This window comes from Prionailurus viverrinus, chromosome C1 (genome assembly GCF_022837055.1).
Source record: "Prionailurus viverrinus isolate Anna chromosome C1, UM_Priviv_1.0, whole genome shotgun sequence".
NCBI classification, from domain to species: domain Eukaryota; kingdom Metazoa; phylum Chordata; class Mammalia; order Carnivora; family Felidae; genus Prionailurus; species Prionailurus viverrinus.
The window spans coordinates 61984000-62003332 of NC_062568.1; the positions used below are offsets into that span (position 1 = coordinate 61984000).

General features: G+C 36.9%; 1 protein-coding gene across 4 annotated transcripts in view; it reads left to right on the forward strand.

The window, feature by feature from the left end:
• Positions 1-19333, forward strand: part of TTC21B (tetratricopeptide repeat domain 21B) — an 85558-nt gene that overhangs the window by 15253 nt on the left and 50972 nt on the right. For 2 of the 4 annotated variants that reach the window (XM_047870517.1, XM_047870518.1), the window contains 6 exons: positions 3686-3770; positions 5088-5186; positions 7782-7974; positions 11073-11170; positions 11722-11922; positions 16541-16670. In XM_047870517.1, the coding sequence (XP_047726473.1) occupies positions 3686-3770; positions 5088-5186; positions 7782-7974; positions 11073-11170; positions 11722-11922; positions 16541-16670 (806 nt within the window). Of the gene's footprint in view, positions 1-758; positions 2977-3685; positions 3771-5087; positions 5187-7781; positions 7975-11072; positions 11171-11721; positions 11923-16540; positions 16671-19333 lie in introns of those variants that run through there. The other 2 variants (XM_047870519.1, XM_047870520.1) reach the window with 2 other exon arrangements.

Genomic DNA, 19333 nt, shown 5'->3' on the forward strand with positions numbered 1-19333 from the left:
TTCCATTTTATGGGATGGTCAGGGAAGGCATCACTGAATAGGTGACATTTGAACACAGGGAGCAAGCCATGCACATATCTGGGAGAAGACTGCAGAAGGTCGGAAAAGCAAGTGTGAAGACCTGAGGCAAGGGTGTGTGTCATGTTTTTAAGGAGTATGAAGTGGGGGTAAGATGACTAGACAGTGAAGTCAGAGCAGAAGGGTAGGAGGGAGCAGGGGAGCCAGGATATAAATGGTCTTGTTGGTCATCTTGAGGATTTGGATTTTTCTTCTGAAGTATAAAATGGAGGATCCCCTCTCTCCCTCGTCTCCTTCCTCGTTTTCCTACTTTCTCTCTCCACTGGCCTCCCACTTCTCCCACATCTTTTTCTTGATATTTACGATAAAGAAACCAGTCTTGTATCCAGTAGGTTTTCCATAAGAATTTTATTGATTGCATGCCATGTACTGTTGCTTATCCTCTGAATTTCCTGTAAATTGGTACTGGATATAGAGGCTTGGTTAGATACATGTTCAATCTTTTTTTTTTTTTTGCAGTTACTTCATAAGTGGTGATGTGTTCTTTTATCGAAGGGACATAATCCCCTGCTGTCTTTTTGTGGTAATATCAGAAATCTGTGCTCAGTATCTGGGTGCTTTAGGATTACAATATGGTTATATCATTCTGCATTTCTTAGCTGGAGTACTATTAAAAAAAAATTTCGCATCAACTGGTCGGTTATCCAGTGGTATAGTTCATATAAGAAAAGTTGGATAAGTGCTTGAATCTTTTATTTCTGGGTTTCAAAAAACCAAAAAAATTAGAAAGTTCCCTAGCATCCCCGAATTGTGATTGATTAGCAGTTTGGGTTTGTTTATATAACATGGATTAAACTTGTGTGCTTCTAACCGTTTTGGTTGTTATAATTGCTCATATTGTCTCAGTGATTGATTAGCAGTTTGGGTTTGTTTATATAACATGGATTAAACTTGTGTGCTTCTAACCGTTTTGGTTGTTATAATTGCTCATATTGTCTCACTATTGGCTGTTAGTAGCCTCTTCAAGTTAGTTCTTAGGTCCTTTTGACGGGATCCTAGTAGTCTTCAGTAATTTCCTTGCTATTTGGTGTATTAGCAAGACGCACTAGGGTCATTTTGTGTATTTTTTGCCCTAAACAGGAATTAGCTGTTGTGGAGTGCAATATAATCCCTTTTAGTGGGAAGTGATATTTGGAGGCCACAATTTGGGCATTAGTAACTCTTTGATGTTTATATTTTTCTAGATTTCTTTTCTAGGCACTCTGTATGAGTGGGAGGTGGTGGAGTATCGATATAGTATATTAAATATATATATGTGTATATATATATACACATATATATTTGGGGATGTTTGTAAAAGAAAAAATAGACTATATAGTTTTTAAGCTTGATTTTTATTTACTTGGTATTTTGTGGATATTCTTTTATATCCATTCAGCCAGATATACGTAATTATTTTTTAACAAAGTACACATCCATAAAGTAAACATATAAGTAGTTGATCTTTCCCCGTTGATAGCCATTTAGGGGTACACACACACACACCCCTTTTTACACATATAGGTATATTTCTGGAGGATCATTTCTTAAATGAGGCATTACTGAATTAAAGGGAATCATATTTGTTAGGGTAGGCCGAGCTCCTATAAAATAGATCTAAACACATAATAGAATATTTTTTCTGCCATATGTAATTGTTTTGAGTGGGTGTAACTTTTGATCAGTCAGCCTTCCTCCACACTGTCATTCAGGGACCTAGGTTCTTTCCACATTGCAACTCTGCGATGTCCTAAAACCTCATGACGTTGGTATCCAGCTGGTAGAAAGGGTAAGAGTGTGACGGAATCATTCCACTTTCCTTTAAAGCCCAGGCCTAGAAGTGGGCTGTCTCCCGTGGGCCACATCTAATTGCAAAGGTAGCAGGAACATGTCAGCTAGCTATGTGCCCAAGCAAATGAGGAAAGAATGATTTGAGGAGACAGATGGCAGTCTCTATCTCGGGTTTGCATGTTTGAAATTTGCAAAGACACTACCAAATTGTTCTTCTAAGAAATTGTACTAATTTATACTCCCATGAGTACTCTCCAGAATGCCCCTCCCCCATCCTTGTCAGCTCTGGCTATTATCAGTGTGGTGGTTTTGTTTTTAATGATCTGGTAGAATAAAAGTGGTAGTATCTGGTAGAATAAAACCGTATTTTTATTTTCATTTCTTTGATTATGTTGAAATTGAGCACCTTCATATTGCTAAGGCTATTTTTTCCCCTGTAAAATGACTGGTCATTTTTTCCCCATTATTCCCTGTATTTCAAATACATTTTTATATTTTGGGGGCATGTTCTCCATCACATTTCTTTTTTGATAGTTTTCTTGGCTCTTTTTTAATCGACTGTCAGAATTAACTTACCAAGTTAAAAAAAAAAAAAAGAAACCTTCTAAGATTTTGGTTTGAAATGCACTGAATCTATAGATTATTTGGGGGGGGGGACTTTTTAACCAAAAATGGGTGTTATCATGTGGCAACTATTGGGGCATAGCAAACAGCTACAAATCTCAGGGCTTAACGATAGTAAGCACTCATTCCTCACTTTGGTAGGGATCATCTGGGATCTGCTGGCCTCCACCAGCCCCACCTGGTGTTCTGCTTCAGATTTTAGGTCCATCTGGGTGGTGTGGCACTTTATTGCAGTTTGGTCTCTGGTCAGCTCTACGGGTGTTCTTCTTTGGGCTCAAGCTAGAGAGCAGCAGCTACCCAGAGGTGAGCTCGTCTCCATGGTTATAGCAGAGATGCAAAGGGACAGGCAGAAGTATCCAGTACCTCTGAAACTTTGGTGTGGCACACTGCCAGTCCTGTTCACATTCCATTGGCCAACATTAGGAAGATGTCCCAAGTCCACAGCCAAGGAGCAACAAAGTACATGTCAGCATTTATAGGAAGAACTCACTTTCGTGGCAGAAGGTATATATTCTTGGAAGGTGGAAAATTGAAGCTAATAATTCATTGTACCACATCATCCATAATAAGAAACCTGGTGTATTACCCCATTTGTTCATTTCTTTTTTAAATGTCCTTGAGCAGAGTTCATAGGAATTTATATAGCTTTTGCATATTTTTTACTAAGTTTGTATCTTTTTTAGGGTAAGGGGAGTTGTTCCTATTACTAATCAGATATTTTGCCATGATATTTTCAATTTTTTTTTTGTCACATAAGAATCTGTTTTAATGTTGTGAATTACATTAAGAGACTTTTAAATATTTAACCAGTCTTCTCATTCCTGAAATTCTTGTAATAAATCTTGCTGGTCAAGGTGAATTATTCTTTTAATATACTGTTATGCATGATTAAGTAATACTTTATTTAGGATTGCCGAAGAATTTAATGAGACTGGTACAATCTATTCATATCTTTTTAAAACATATTAAAGACTAAGAATCAGTACTCACTCCAGCAGTGCATAAAGACGCACTATCAGAGATAGTGTCAGAGATTTTTTTTTTAGCTTAAATAATGAGGTTGATAATTTTCATAAAGGAGATTTTATTTTACTACCTAAAATTCTTACTTAGATAATGGAGTAGTCAGACCAGCAAAATGACTTTTTCAACCTTCAAATAAAAGAAAGCACATTAAGTTTATTTCAACATTAAGTGAAATGTTTTTCTGCAGGTTAATGCTTCAAGATAATCAAAATGTGGAAGCTCTAAGAATCCTGGCTCTTTACTATTTGTGTAGGGAGGGGGACATAGAGAAGGTAAGTTGTATTGTACTATTTAAGTTTCCTGTATTAAAAAATCTATAGTTACACACACACATATGCACATACATAAGAGCCTTCAAGAGCTCTTTTAGAATGTATTACATGGTACTTTTTACTTGATTCCTAAAAATACACCTTAACAAAGAGATGAGCTTCTTAAATCAACTAGTAAAGCAAAAATATTATATAGTTAAAACTACCTTAAAAATTCCTTAAATCATTAATTATAGTATATGTGGTTTTCCACATAAAACCCCAATACAGTATTATATACATGATTAATGTAACTGGTGGTGCTAGGTATGGAAGAATATATATACAAAATATGATTTGTAGTATTTTTACAATTTAACTGTGTTTGCATTATTTAAATGGGCTTAGGATGAAATCCCATTGGACCTTATAATAAGGTACATGTTTCTCTAGTAATGAGCACATTGATTATATACTGAATTATGGAATGCCAAAATCCAGTTTGAAGCAAATAGTATTATAACAGGTAATAGATTTGAATTGTGTTTAGTCTGGTTAAATCGGTTAATATGATAGCAACTAATAAATTTTTCAGTAAATACCATAAGAATTTTAGTAGGGGTGCCTCTTCAGTAAATTTTCCTGGCATTGAAGTTACTTACCATAAGTGTCTTAGTGATTTTTCTAATCTAGAGAATATTTTAAATATAAACCAGACTATATAAGTAATTTGAAGTCCGATCTCATACAATAGTAATGTTTATACTTACATTATTATTCATATCTCATGTGTGTCATGAATAAATTATTGGAGAGGGAGCTTGGCATATATAGTTAATTGAATATTATGGGTATCTTTACCTACCCAAAGAATTCCATTCAATAACAGATATTTTAAAAACATATTTTGAAACTCAATTCTTTATTCATAATTCTTGAGCCTTTTAAAAGAATTTTGGGGGCACCTGCGTGGCTCAGTCAGTTAAGCATCTGACTTTGGCTCACTCATGATCTCACAGTTGGTGAGTTCGAGCCCCGGATCAGGTTCTGTGCTGACAGCTCGGAGCCTGGAGCCCGCTTTGGACTGTGTGTCCCTCTCTCTCATTCTGCCCCTCCCCTGCTCATGCTCTCTCTCAAGAACAAATAAACATTAAAGAAATTTTTTTAATTAAAAAAAAGAACTTTCAATACATTTTGCAACATAGATGATTTCACTGGAGTCAAGAGGGAATTTGCAAAAGCAAACATTTTTTAAATCATAATATTTATTCATGTATATGTCATGTATTCTTTTTTTCTTTGTTTTTTTTAAAATTATACTGGATACTTTTGTTTTAGGCTGCCACCAAGCTGGAAAACTTAGAAAATGCATTGGATGCCACGGAACCACAAAATGCTCAACTTTTTTATAAGATCACAGTAGCCTTCAGCAGAACTGTAAGAGTGCCTACAATGTACCAGAGTTCTATATCTGTAGCTGGGAATATAAAATAACTCACGAAGGTTGAGGCACCAAAAGGCATATGGTCTAGAGTGAAAATACCCTACATATATAAATATGTGATAACATTCCTAAGAAAATCCGTTTGGAGGAGATAACATAATTTCTCACCAACCAAAAGAAGACATCATTAAGGCTTCATGGAAGGCTTTGTTGAGCCTTTAAGGATAGGAAAGTGGTAAATTCCAAAGGAAATGGGAAATCATGTATTTTAATCAGAGCGTAAGATTTATGATTAGAGTTATTCTTTGTTTTGTTTTTTAAAACTACAGTTGACCCTTGACTGACATGGGTTTGAACTGCATGAGTCCACTTAAAGCAGATCTTTTCAGTCAATACAGTACTGTACTGTAAATGTAGTTTCCTTATTATTGTGATTTTTTTAATAAAATTTTCTTTAGCTTACTTTATTACAAGAATACAGTATATAATACATATAATGTACAAAATATGTGTTAATAGATTGTTATCAATTAGGTGTGGTCAGTAGTAGGATATTTTAATAGTTAAATATTTGGGGAATCAAAAATTATATGCAGCTTTTGAACTGTGCAGTGAAGGGTGGAGGCCAGCACCCTACCCCCATGTTATTCAAGGGTCAGTTGTATTTGAAAAAAAGTTTTAACATAGGTAAGAGACAATTTTGGTGGGGGAAATGGTTGGGATCTTTTTTTTTTTTAATAATAAAGAAATGTTTTTATTACAACATCCAATAAGAAGAAGATAATCAGGAATGGAGTAGAAAAATACAGCAGAATCTCAAAATCAATACAAGGAATGGAGGATTGAAAAGTTAATTAAACTAATTCCTTATTTAAAAAATAAGGAAAAGGTACACATAACTAGATGAAATAATAGATAAACTGAAAGAAAAAATCAAGGATATCAATTGTTAAATGCCATGAAGAAACTGATTCTTTTGTTAAAAAACAGATTGTCAGATTGTGTGAGATTTAGAGGGGAAAAAAATCCCTGCTATTATAAAAGTTTGAGTTAAGGAAGATATTTACCTTTTTTTATTTATTTTATTGCCAGATCATTTATTTTGATTAGTTTTTAATTAAGCTTAAAAAATTGAAGCAGTTGAAATTTTACTCTTAAAAGTTACTGTGGTAGGGGCACCTGGGTGGCTCAGTCAGTTGAGTGTCCCGGCTCTTGATTTCAGCTTAGGTCATGATCTCCGGGTTGTGAGTTGGAGCCCCACATCTGGCTCTGTGCTGGCAGCACAGAGCCTGCTTGGGATTGTCTCTCTCCCTCTCTCTCTCTGCGCATCCCCTGCTTGCGATCTCACTCTTTCTCTAACATAAATAAATAAACTTTTTTTAAGTTATTATGTTAGAACATTATGTACTTATTTTAGTAGAGTAGCCATTTCTTGAACTATTTTTGAAGCTTTTATAACAAAGATTCTAATTCATGATCTTTTTTTTTTTAAGTTTATTTATTTTTGAGAGAGAGAGTGTGTGTGTGGGCACGATCAGGGGTTGGGCAGAGAGAGAGGGAAAGAGATTCCCAAGCAGGTTCTGTCCTGTCAGTGTGAAGCCCAGTGCAGAGCTCGGTTCCACGAACTGGGAGATCCTGACTTGAGCCAAAATCAAGAGTCAGACGCTTAACTGAGTTACCCAGCTGAGCCCAAATGCACGATCTTTAAAAATATTTGCCCTGAAACCATAAGAGACTCTTAAATATAGAGAACAAACTGAGGGTTAATGGGGAGGGGAGGAAACAGAGGGGAGGGGAAAATGGGTGATGAGCATTGAGGAGGGCACCTGTTGGGAGGAGCTCTGGGTGTTGTAGGTGAGCAATGAAGCTTGGGAATCTACTCCCGAAGCCAAGAGCACACTCTATACACCATATGTTAGCTAACTTGACAATAAGTTATATTTAAAAATATTTATATACTACCTTTTTCCCATTAAAAAAATAAATTAGGAGAAAATACAAAGAAGAAAGTAAAAATACTAATGATCTCACCACGGAAAACTTAACATGTTTAACATTAAAGTGTTTATCCTTTCTCTGCACATATACACAATTTTTAATAAAATGAGATGATATTATAAAGTAAAATAATAAAAAAATGAAATATTTGCCCTGGTGGTATACCTTCTCCTTAGGGGGAAAGCAAATCCTTGTCCTAGGTTTTGATTTGATAAACTACATATATATGTACATATACATATCTGTAACCTTAAAGTAATGATTTCCTCGTCTAATTCATAAAACAATGATAAGACAGTTTGAAAACAGTCCTAAAAAATACACTTGTGTAGCATCTTTAGAGTATACTTTCCAGGAAGCTGTTGTTTAAAAGCAGTGTTCATTAGGATTTTAAGTTCTGATTAGATGTAAACTCTTTCTTGCTGCACTGTCCAGGTAGTAAATGGAGAAGTTTTATTTTCCTTTGGTTATTAAATCTTTTTTTTTTCATTCTATTTCTATGAAGTACAAATAATTTGTATATTTAGAAAAAAAATAATCCTCCCACCTGAGTAGAAGCGTTTGACTTCTAAATTTTTTTTTCTTTTTAGTGTGGACGAAGTCAACTCATTCTTAGAAAAATTCAGACATTACTACAACGAGCTCTTGCTTTAAACCCTGAGCAATCAGAATTTGCTACAGAACTTGGATACCAAATGATTTTACAAGGAGACATGAAAGAAGCATTGAAGTGGTACAATACCGCCATGAAACTGGATGAAACTAGTGTCCCCGCACTAATTGGTATGACAACTGTTTCTATAAGTGTTCCTCAGATATATATACATAATAATTCCTTTTAATACCTGCTATTAAAGAAGAAAATATGGGGGCGCCTGGGTGTCTCAGTCGGTTAAGCATCTGACTTCAGCTCAGGTCACGATCTCGCCGTCTGTGGGTTCGAGCCCCGCGTCGGGCTCTGGGCTGATGGCTCAGAGCCTGGAGCCTGCTTCCGATTCTGTGTCTCCCTCTCTCTCTGCCCCTCCCCCGTTCATGCTCTGTCTCTCTCTGTCTCAAAAATAAATAAACGTTAAAAAAAAATTTTTTTTTAAAAAAAAAGAAGAAAATATGTTGTAGTTTTCCAAAATCAAACTGTCCTCCACTATCCACAATAGAAAAAAACATAAATCTTTAAAAATAAAGTTTTCATTTTTAAAAAATTTTTTTATGTTTATTTATTTTGGAGGGGGGGAAGAGAGAAAGAAATCCCAAGATGTGGGGCTTGAACTCACAAACTGAGATCATGACCTGAGCCGAAACTAGTTGCATGCTTAACCAATTGAGCCACCCAGGCGCCCCTTTTTATTTTTTTATTTTTTTTTATTTTTTTATGAAATTTATTGACAAATTGGTTTCCATACAACACCCAGTGCTCATCCCAAAAGGTGCCCTCCTCAATACCCATCACCCACCCTCTCCTCCCTCCCACCCCCCATCAACCCTCAGTTTGTTCTCAGTTTTTAACAGTCTCTTATGCTTTGGCACTCTCCCATTCTAACCTCTTTTTTTTTTTTTTCCTTCCCCTCCCCCATGGGTTCCTGTTAAGTTTCTCAGGATCCACATAAGAGTGAAACCATATGGTATCTGTCTTTCTCTGTATGGCTTATTTCACTTAGCATCACACTCTCCAGTTCCATCCACGTTGCTACAAAAGGCCATATTTCATTTTTTCTCATTGCCATGTAATATTCCATTGTGTATATAAACCACAATTTCTTTATCCATTCATCAGTTGATGGACATTTCTGCGCTTTCCATAATTTGGCTATTGTTGAGAGTGCTGCTATGAACATTGGGGTACAAGTGGCCCTATGCATCAGTACTCCTGTATCCCTTGGATAAATTCCTAGCAGTGCTATTGCTGGGTCATAGGGTAGGTCTATTTTTAATTTTCTGAGGAACCTCCACACTGCTTTCCAGAGCGGCTGCACCAGTTTGCATTCCCACCAACAGTGCAAGAGGGTTCCCGTTTCTCCACATCCTCTCCAGCATCTATAGTCTCCTGATTTGTTCATTTTGGCCACTCTGACTGGCGTGAGGTGATACCTGAGTGTGGTTTTGATTTGTATTTCTCTGATAAGGAGCGACGCTGAACATCTTTTCATGTGCCTGTTGGCCATCCGGATGTCTTCTTTAGAGAAGTGTCTATTCATGTTTTCTGCCCATTTCTTCACTGGGTTATTTGTTTTTCGGGTGTGGAGTTTGGTGAGCTCTTTATAGATTTTGGATACTAGCCCTTTGTCCGATATGTCATTTGCAAATATCTTTTCCCATTCCGTTGGTTGCCTTTTAGTTTTGTTGGTTGTTTCCTTTGCTGTGCAGAAGCTTTTAATCTTCATAAGGTCCCAGTAATTCACTTTTGCTTTTAATTCCCTTGCCTTTGGGGATGTGTCGAGTAAGAGATTGCTACGGCTGAGGTCAGAGAGGTCTTTTCCTGCTTTCTCCTCTAAGGTTTTGATGGTTTCCTGTCTCACATTTAGGTCCTTTATCCATTTTGAGTTTATTTTTGTGAATGGTGTGAGAAAGTGGTCTAGTTTCAACCTTCTGCATGTTGCTGTCCAGTTCTCCCAGCACCATTTGTTAAAGAGGCTGTCTTTTTTCCATTGGATGTTCTTTCCTGCTTTGTCAAAGATGAGTTGGCCATACGTTTGTGGGTCTAGTTCTGGGGTTTCTATTCTATTCCATTGGTCTATGTGTCTGTTTTGGTGCCAATACCATGCTGTCTTGATGATGACAGCTTTGTAGTAGAGGCTAAAGTCTGGGATTGTGATGCCTCCCGCTTTGGTCTTCTTCTTCAAAATTCCTTTGGCTATTCGGGGCCTTTTGTGGTTCCATATGAATTTTAGGATTGCTTGTTCTAGTTTCGAGAAGAATGCTGGTGCAATTTTGATTGGGATTGCATTGAATGTGTAGATAGCTTTGGGTAGTATTGACATTTTGACAATATTTATTCTTCCAATCCATGAGCAGGGAATGTCTTTCCATTTCTTTAAATCTTCTTCAATTTCCTTCATAAGGTTTCTATAGTTTTCAGCATACAGATCCTTTACATCTTTGGTTAGATTTATTCCTAGGTATTTTATGCTTCTTGGTGCAATTGTGAATGGGATCAGTTTCTTTATTTGTCTTTCTGTTGCTTCATTGTTAGTGTATAAGAATGCAACTGATTTCTGTACATTGATTTTGTATCCTGCAACTTTGCTGAATTCATGTATCAGTTCTAGCAGACTTGTGGTGGAGTCTATCGGATTTTCCATGTATAATATCATGTCATCTGCAAAAAGCGAAAGCTTGACTTCATCTTTGCCAATTTTGATGCCTTTGATTTCCTGGGGCGCCCCTTTTTAATTTTACTTGGTTTTAGACAGAGCATGAACTGGGGAGAGGGGCAGAGGGAGAGAGAGAGAGAATCGGAAGCAGGCTCCATGCTCAGCACAGAGGCCAACCCAGGGCCCAACCGACTCGAGTCGGATGCCCAACCGACTCAAGTCGGATGCTCAACTGACTGAGCCATCCAGGTGCCCCTAAAGTTTTCATTTCTTATATAGTATCTTGCGATAATAAACTTTTATGGGGGTAGTTCCCATAAATTCTGAAGTCCTTAGTAACTGATTTTATATAGGTACAAAGCTGGCAATTTTATTTCCTTTTATTCTCTTTTTCTTCTTTTTTAAATCTGATGTAGTATTTATGACTTCTTTGTATTTTATTATAGTGTATCAATACTTTAACATATTATGGGGGGGGGGAAACCTATTTTATTAATCCTTGTGTTGTTAGCTTGAAGTGTACATACCTGAATGGATGTGGACTTTGACTATTTTTGTCCTGTTTGGCTTTAGGAGTTATCCGATGTCAATTAATAGAAGGGCAGTTACAGGATGCAGATCAGCAGCTTGAATTCCTTAGTGAAATTCAGCAGTCTATTGGAAAATCTGCGGTACAGTATTTTATTTTATCAGATCGTATAGATCCTAGCTACTGTTTATAAAATATGAAATTTTTTTAGTAATAGTAATGGCTTTACAAGACTAATATATGATCATTTTAATGTATGATTGCATTTACTAACTTACCTCCTTGCAGAATTAGACTTTAAGTAATCTTGTATAAGAGTCTAAAAGTTTGGCTCACCTGGGTGGCTCAGTCGGTTGAGCGTCCGACTTCGACTCAGGTCATGATCTCACAATCTGTGAGTTCGAGCTCTGCATCAGGCTCTGTGCTGACAGCTTGGAGCCTGTAGTCTGCTTCAGAGTCTGTGTCTCCCTCTCTCTGACCCTCCCCCGTTCGTGCTCTGTCTCTGTCTCAAAAATATATAAGCATTAAAAAAAATTTTGTTTTTAAAAAGAGTCTAAAAGTTTGTCCAAGCTAATACTTAAATTTGAATAAATATTGCACATAAATAGCACTTCATATGTGTTTGAAATCTAATTAGAAATAAATGGCTTTACAACTGAATGGGATAATTAATGGCAACTGCTTAATTTGTAGGAATTAATTTATTTACATGCAATTCTTGCTATGAAGAAAAATAAGCGACAAGAAGAAGTTATTAATATGTTAAATGATGTTCTGGACACTCATTTTTCACATTTAGAAGATTTACCACTTGGCATACAATATTTTGAGAACTTAAATCCTGATTTCTTACTAGAAATTATTACAGAATATCTGAATTTCTGCCCAATGCAGGTAAGTAATTCTGGGACTTTTTTTCAATAAAAATATTTACAACATCATTTACACAGTGTTTTATGAATGTGCTAATAAATCGTCTTTCACATATTAGATTATATCTGCATCTTACAATGGTAGTATTCGTATCTATATTAGTTGAAATAGTTTTTAAGTCAGAATATTTATGCCAGTGACTGCTATCAAGTAATGTATTGGTTTATAAATATTCACTTGTAGTTCATAGAATGTTAATATCTTCACTTCAGGAGAAATATTAGAAGTTGTTTAAGTCATTCATTCATTTAATACTTGAATCTACTCCATAGCATCTTTTTTTTTTTTTAATTTTTTTTTTTTAACATTTATTTGTTTTTGAGAAGAGAGAGACAGAGCATGAGTGGGGGAGGAGATAGAAAGAGGAAGACCCAGAATCTGAAACAGGCTTCAGGCTCTGAGCTGTCAGCACAGAGCCTGACGCGGGGCTTGAACTCACGGACCACGAGATCATGACCTGAGCCGAAGTTAGACGCTCAACCGACTGAGCCACCCAGGCACCCCTGAATCCACTCCATAGCATCTTAAGGGCCCATCCAACCTTTGGGTACACTCAAAAGTGCAGTTCTTGGGGCGCCTGGGTGGCTCAGTCGGTTGAGCGTCCGACTTCGGCTCAGGTCATGATCTCGCAGTCCATGGGTTCGAGCCCCGTGTCGGGCTCTGTGCTGACAGCTCAGAGCCTGGAGCCTGTTTCAGATTCTGTGTGTCTCTCTCTCTGACCCTCCCCCGTTCATGCCCTGTCTCTCTCTGTCTCAAAAATAAATAAACGTTAAAAAAATTTTTTTTTAAAAGTGCAGTTCTTACTGTATAACTATAACTGTTAGACTGCATTTCCTGTGTTAAATCAGACTTAACTTCATGTTAAAAAAAATTCACCTGTGTCCTAGTCATCCTCCTGCTCTCTGAAGTGGCACGGGCAAGTCCAGTTACTTAGCCAAAGCAAGGGTTATTCCTCATTCATAAAACAGACCTTCAGATTTTAGAAATTAGTTTTCATGTTCTCCCTAAACAAGTCCAGGTTTTTAGCCATTTATTTTTATATGACATAGCTAGAACCCTGCTCGTGGGCCTGAGGATAGCCTTTCTTCTGTTAGTAAGCTCTCCTTAAGGTCACTAGTCCAAATGTGGGTTTGGCCCTGGCAGATCCTCTTCTGCCTAATTCTAAATGTTCTTCTAGCTTCTTTTGTGAATCATACGATATTATCGACCCCTATTGAATTAATAGTTAACTAAAGTCTTTTGATCTATTATTCACTGTAACTTAGGACCAAACTGTAGACTCTACATTTATCCCTGTGAAACCTTATCTCCTCAGACTCCTCTCATAATTCCAGATTACCGTATTATTTTAGATCCTGATTGTCATCCTGATTGTCATTTTATACAGATCTTTAGTGTCATCCATTATCTGCCTATGTAGCACTGAGTAGAACTGAAAATGGAGCCTTTTATTGAACTACCAGAGAGTTGTTTCCAAACTGATGTGGATCCGTTTAGTCAGCACTTTCTTATTACAACAGTAAGCAGATGACTTTACGTTATATTCAGCTCATGCTTCAACACAGGAATATCATAACAGGAAGTGTCAGATGTTTCATTGCTAAAAGCATAATTCTTAGCATTCTCCCTGATTTACAGCTTCCATAATTGTGTTAATAAGGAAATGAAGATAATGGCCTTTCTTTAAGGAAGCCATGCGACTTTCGTTGATCACTATGTCATTTTCCAAACTTGTATAAGTCTGTTTTTTTTTTTAATTAGCCCTTTGGGGGGCACTTGGGTGGCTCAGTTGGTTAAGCATTTGGCTCTTGGTTTTAGCTCAAGTCATGATCTCACAGTTCGTGGGATCGAGCCCCACGTTGGGCTCTATGCTGATAGTGCAGAGCCTGCTTGTGATTCTGTCTCTCCCGCTCTCTGCCCCACTTCCCCCCCCCCCCAGCTTGTCCTCTCATGCTGTATCTCAAAATAAATAAACTTAAAAAATAATAATAAATTAACCCCTCTGGAATAGAGTTGATCTAAGTCTTCCCTGTCATGATGTGCTTTCAGTTGCTTAGAATTAGAATGCATTTTTCAGTACTTGTGCAATAATCAGAATTCACTCAATGAATACTTGTAGAGTACCCAGGACTTTGCTTGGAGCTGGGGAAGTAGTTGTGAAAGGATAAAGTACAGCCTTTGTCCTCTATGAAGCATATATATAACTAGCAGGAAGAGACAGATAATACAACCAATTATATGGTGTATTAGAAAATCTCAGAAGAAATAGGTGATAATTTTTTTAAAATTTTTTTAATGTTTGTTTATTTTTGAGAGAGAGAGGGAGAGCACAAGCAGGGGAGGAGCAGAGAGAAAGGGAGACACAGAATCTGAAACAGGCTCTAGGCTCTGAACTGTCCGCACAGAGCCCGATGCGGGGCTCGAACCCATGAACTGTGAGATCATGACCTGAGCTGAAGCTGGACGCTCAACCAACTGAGCCACCCAGGTGCCCCTAGGTGATAATTTTAGATAAGATGATCTGGTTAGGCCTCATTAAGTGGTAAAAGTTGAACAAAAACGTGGTGTTCATGTGGAGATATGGTATAGATTGTCTCAGGCACAGAGAACAGTTGTGCAGTGGCCCAAAGGCCACAAGGAGACTAATGTGACAGGGATGGAGTGAGGAGGAGGTCACAACAGAGAAACCAGACCACGTAGGTCCTTAGAGGTGTTGTCCCTCCCCTGGCATCGATTCTGAGTACAGTGGGGAGCCGCCAGAGGGTTTACAGCGTCATCTGACTCAGTAATTTAAAAAGGATTTCTTTGGCAGCTGTGCTAAGAATTAACTGTAGGTGGAGCAAGAAATAATGTGTTAAGTGGCAATTGTGTCCCTAGTCCACAACATTTTGTGTTCCCACCCCCCCCATATAACCTTTGTCAGCATGGCAGCACCTAATTAACATTCATAATGGTGTTTTCATGGGGAAATATCAGAAAGGCAGACTTGCCTCTCCAGTTCTGTTCCTTGCCCCTTTTATATTTGGTTTTTAATCAGACAGATGTTATTTTAGAGATTGTCCACATACAATTCACTCTGAAAGTGTTTACAGCAAAAATGATGGTTGTTCTCAATAAATAACTCTTAGCAGGTGGTAAAGAACCTTTGCCACCTATATCACCTACACTTTCACTGTTTTCAGTTACACTGAAAAAATAAATACTTTTGAAGAATTTACTCTGTATTCATACTATGTGAAAGAGTGTAAAATTCTGATCTTCAAGGCACATAAAGACCCTAACCCTATAAAAGAAGCAAAACAAAACATGAAACTACTTTGGAATTGCATAAGATAAAGTAGGATGCTAAATTTTATTACATGACTTATAAGTGCTGTAGAAATTTAAAGAAGTTGATGTATTGTAGGCATCAGTGGTCATATTTTGAAATAATTTTTGAGTGCACATTTTTTTGTGACTCAACATAGTGAAGAGATGTGGTAGTTTCTTTTCAGTAGTAACGTCTCATTGTAGGAGTGATTGTAAGACACTATACTCTAGTTAAAAATATATATGTGTGGACGGGCGCCTGGGTGGCTCTGTCAGTTAAGCGTCAGACTCTTGACTTTGGCTCAGGTCACGATCTCACTGTTTGTTAGTTTGAGCCCTGCATGGGGCTCTGCACTGACAGTGGAGAGCCTGCTTGGAATTCTCTCTCTCCCTCTCTGCCCCTTCCCCACTTGGTCTCTATCTCTCTCTTGAAATAAATAAAAATAAACTTAAAATTAAAAAAGTATATATGTATGGAGTGTAGGGGGACGATGGGGAAGATTATTTTTCAAATTAAGGACACAGCATCAGTAGGTCAAAGCAGGGAGAATAAACGTTTGATATTTAAACTAATATCACATTTGTAACTTGTGAGTGGGTAACCCTTGGATAAAGATTGGTTGGGTAGACAGCCATTAAAACAATAAACAAATGTTCTAGTACTGTTTTAGTTACCATATTCACTATGTATTAATAAAAAGAGAAAAAAAATCCTTTGAAAGCCTTTGACATGCCAGGCAGAGAAGCAGAGAATGTGAACGTGTGAGACATTTGGTATAATACACATGAGTGTGTTCTACCCTCTGACTTCTAGGAAAAATAATTTTCTAGAAACTGAACTTACAGTACTCTAGGGGGTAATGCAAGTTACTGAACTGTGTAAATCATAGGCAGGTCTAGAATTAGAACTACATTGCTTGACTCTCATTTCCAGCAAGAAGTTCTGTCTCTCAGTTATCTTTCCTTTGAGTATGTTTCCTTGACAGTTTTTGAACAAATATGCTCCTTTCATGTTATCAAATCAGTAACTGTGTAATAATCTCATAACTGTTTTGCTGAATAAAAGCCATTACATGGTCTGCTCACAGATCCCAAGGGGATAAATTAGTATTAGTCATGTTATAGGAAAGATATTATTGCAAAAATAGAATAAGAGAAATTTTGGGAAAATAGGTAGTTTTGCTAGTTACACTAAAATTTAGTATGTTTGTTTACTTTTAGCTAAATACTAATATAATTATAAAATGATGTGCTAATTTGTTTTGTTTAGCCTGCAAGTCTTGGGCAACCTCTTTCTCCACTTCTCAGACGTTGTACCTCAATCCTGGAGACTATAGTAAGAACTGTACCAGGTCTACTGCAAGCTGTCTTCCTTATAGCAAAAGTGAAATATTTATCAGGTAGAATATAACTTAAAAACTTAAATTAACCTTTTAATTCTGATGTTGATAAAAACAAAGGTATGTTTAAGTACTCCACATACTTGGAGAATAGTCACATAAGATGCATTTTACTTGTGCACAAACAAATAATTTTAGTCCAAAATAAGATTGTGTAAAATTGCATTAAATTATTTTGTGTTTAATTCTTTATAAATCAGCATAAATTTTCATTGTTCAAGTGAATTGCCAGGAAAAAGCAGTTGTACCATTTACAAAAAAGTCCATCAGATGGTACTTAGATGGCAAGAAGAATTCATAGCCATTAATCCATAGTTGACTCATTGGTATAGCCAGATGCAAAGTTTACCAGGTTTCAGGCCTTTATGAAATGTGTTGATTAATTCCTACTTAGTTTCTGTGATTATGTATAGCTAAAAAAAATAACCCCAGGTTTATAACCTTAGTTTTTTAGGACACAAACAGGTGTGTGACTATACACATAATAGATCATTCTTTGTGCTTATATTTATGTACCTTTGGTAGATGAATTGCCACACAAAGTAAATTAAGTTTGTAAAATCATTAAGAGTAGAAACCAGCTGAAAGATATTACCGTAAACAATTATTTCTTGTATGTAATGGAGAGAGAAGATTGACTTTATAATTTATCTGACCTCAGTTTTAACTGTTAAAAAAAGAACTAGGTGATCTCAAAAGTTTGTATCTCTAAAATACTCTATATGTAAGAAGTGGGTTTATAATACCTTCTTCTGATTAAGTTCTACTATTGAGCCACATGATATTTCTACTTTTCCTCTCAGTTGAAACAGTATTATCTACTAGGTGATTAAACAGACTTTGAGTTCTGTGATTAATCTATTAAACACTTACGATTTATTTTGAAAATTGATATAAATCACTCTCAATAGAGTATTACTTACTTGCCAAAGTCTCATAGATGGACACTCTTTTTAAAAAGAGCAGCCTTGGGGCGCCTGGGTGGCTCAGTCGGTTAAGTGTCCGACTTTGGCTCAGGTCATGATGTCACGATCCGTGAGTTTGAGCCCCGCGTCGGGCTCTGTGCTGACGGCTCAGAGCCTGGAGCCCGTTTCAGATTCTGTGTCTCCCTCTCTCTCTGCCCCTCCCCTGTTCATGCTCTGTCTCTCTCTGTCTCAAAAATAAATAAACGTTAAAAAAAAATAAAAATTTAAAAAAATAAAATAAAAAGAGCATTTGAAGTAACGCTGGCATGTGTCCAAAATATGGTATCCTGATAAATTGCCAAATGCAATGACTTCTGACCTGAGAACTACCTGGAGTTGGACCAGTCTTCACAGGTTAAGGGAACAGACACAAGCCACAAGTTCAGGGGTTGCCAAGGCCATCTGAACTTCTGATTAGCTGACTACAGATTCAGGGTTTCTATGACTGCTCAGCTTCAAATTTGCTAGAATGACTCATAGAACTGAGGAAACCACTTAATTAGAGTTTTAGTTTAGAAAAAAAGATACTAATCCAAACCAGCAAAAGAGAGAGATGTACGGGGTGGGGTATGGGAGGGTCCCAAATGTGAAGCTGCCGTTGTTCATTATAGAGCGCACATAAAGTTTCCAACACATGCGTATATGACAATACATAAAGAACATTAATAGCCAGGGAAACTCAACTCAGGTTTAGAGTTTTTTATTAGAGTTTCATTATATAGGCACAGATCGAATCATTGGGTGTGTGATTGAACTCAGTCTCCAGGATCCTGCTCCCCAGTCCAAGTAGAAAACATAATTCAAAGCCCCAACCCTCTAAGTACTTGGTTGGTCTTTCTGGCGGGGATAGTCCCCGTGGAGTCATCTCCTTAACATAAGCTATCTAGGGCCTCACCATGAGTCTTCTCACTTAGGTAAATGATCAGAGCTGACCTCAAACAAGAAAGATTTCCCTCTCACTTGGGAAATTCTATGATTTCAAGACTCCTTCCCAGGAAATGGGACAAAGGCCAGCCAAATTCTGTGTTACACCAGACCCTAACAAAGAGATACATGTAGGACAGAAATATCTTTCATTTTCTCCTTAAGGAAAATTGGGCCATTCTTCGATAAAAATGTGATGTTGATGTGTTCTTTGTTTATATGGCTATTTTCCCCAACAGTGATTACCCATTTCTCATTTTTAAATATTTAGTGACCTTCTAAATACTAACTCCACACATCTTTCCCCCTCATCACCATTAAACAAAACAATAAAAATTCTGATCTCAATTATTCATACAGTCCTCATATTCTTCAGTCTCTTTTTTATAAATCCTGATTCTTTTCCTATGTACTTTCCCCCTTAGCAGTAACCTCCAGGTTATCTCCTTAATTCTTCTACATGGAGGTGGTAATTTGCACACCAGGTTATTATCCTTAACCTTTCCATTTCCTTTTCTGCCTGTTCGATTCTTGAGCGTTAGATCTTATCACAACAAAAAATAATCCAATATTATTTATTATGTTTGATGGTTGATTGACAAATTTTGATACTATATTTATTAAGTTATTGTGCAGCCTCAGCCAGTTACTCTGTCTCTAAGAAAACTGTTTTCTGTTTATGTGGATTTTGTCATTGTAGTTTAGGCCTTTGGGAATGGGAAGCCCTAAGTGTAAGTCTTATTTGGTCTATTGAGGTATCATGTAAGGTTAAGG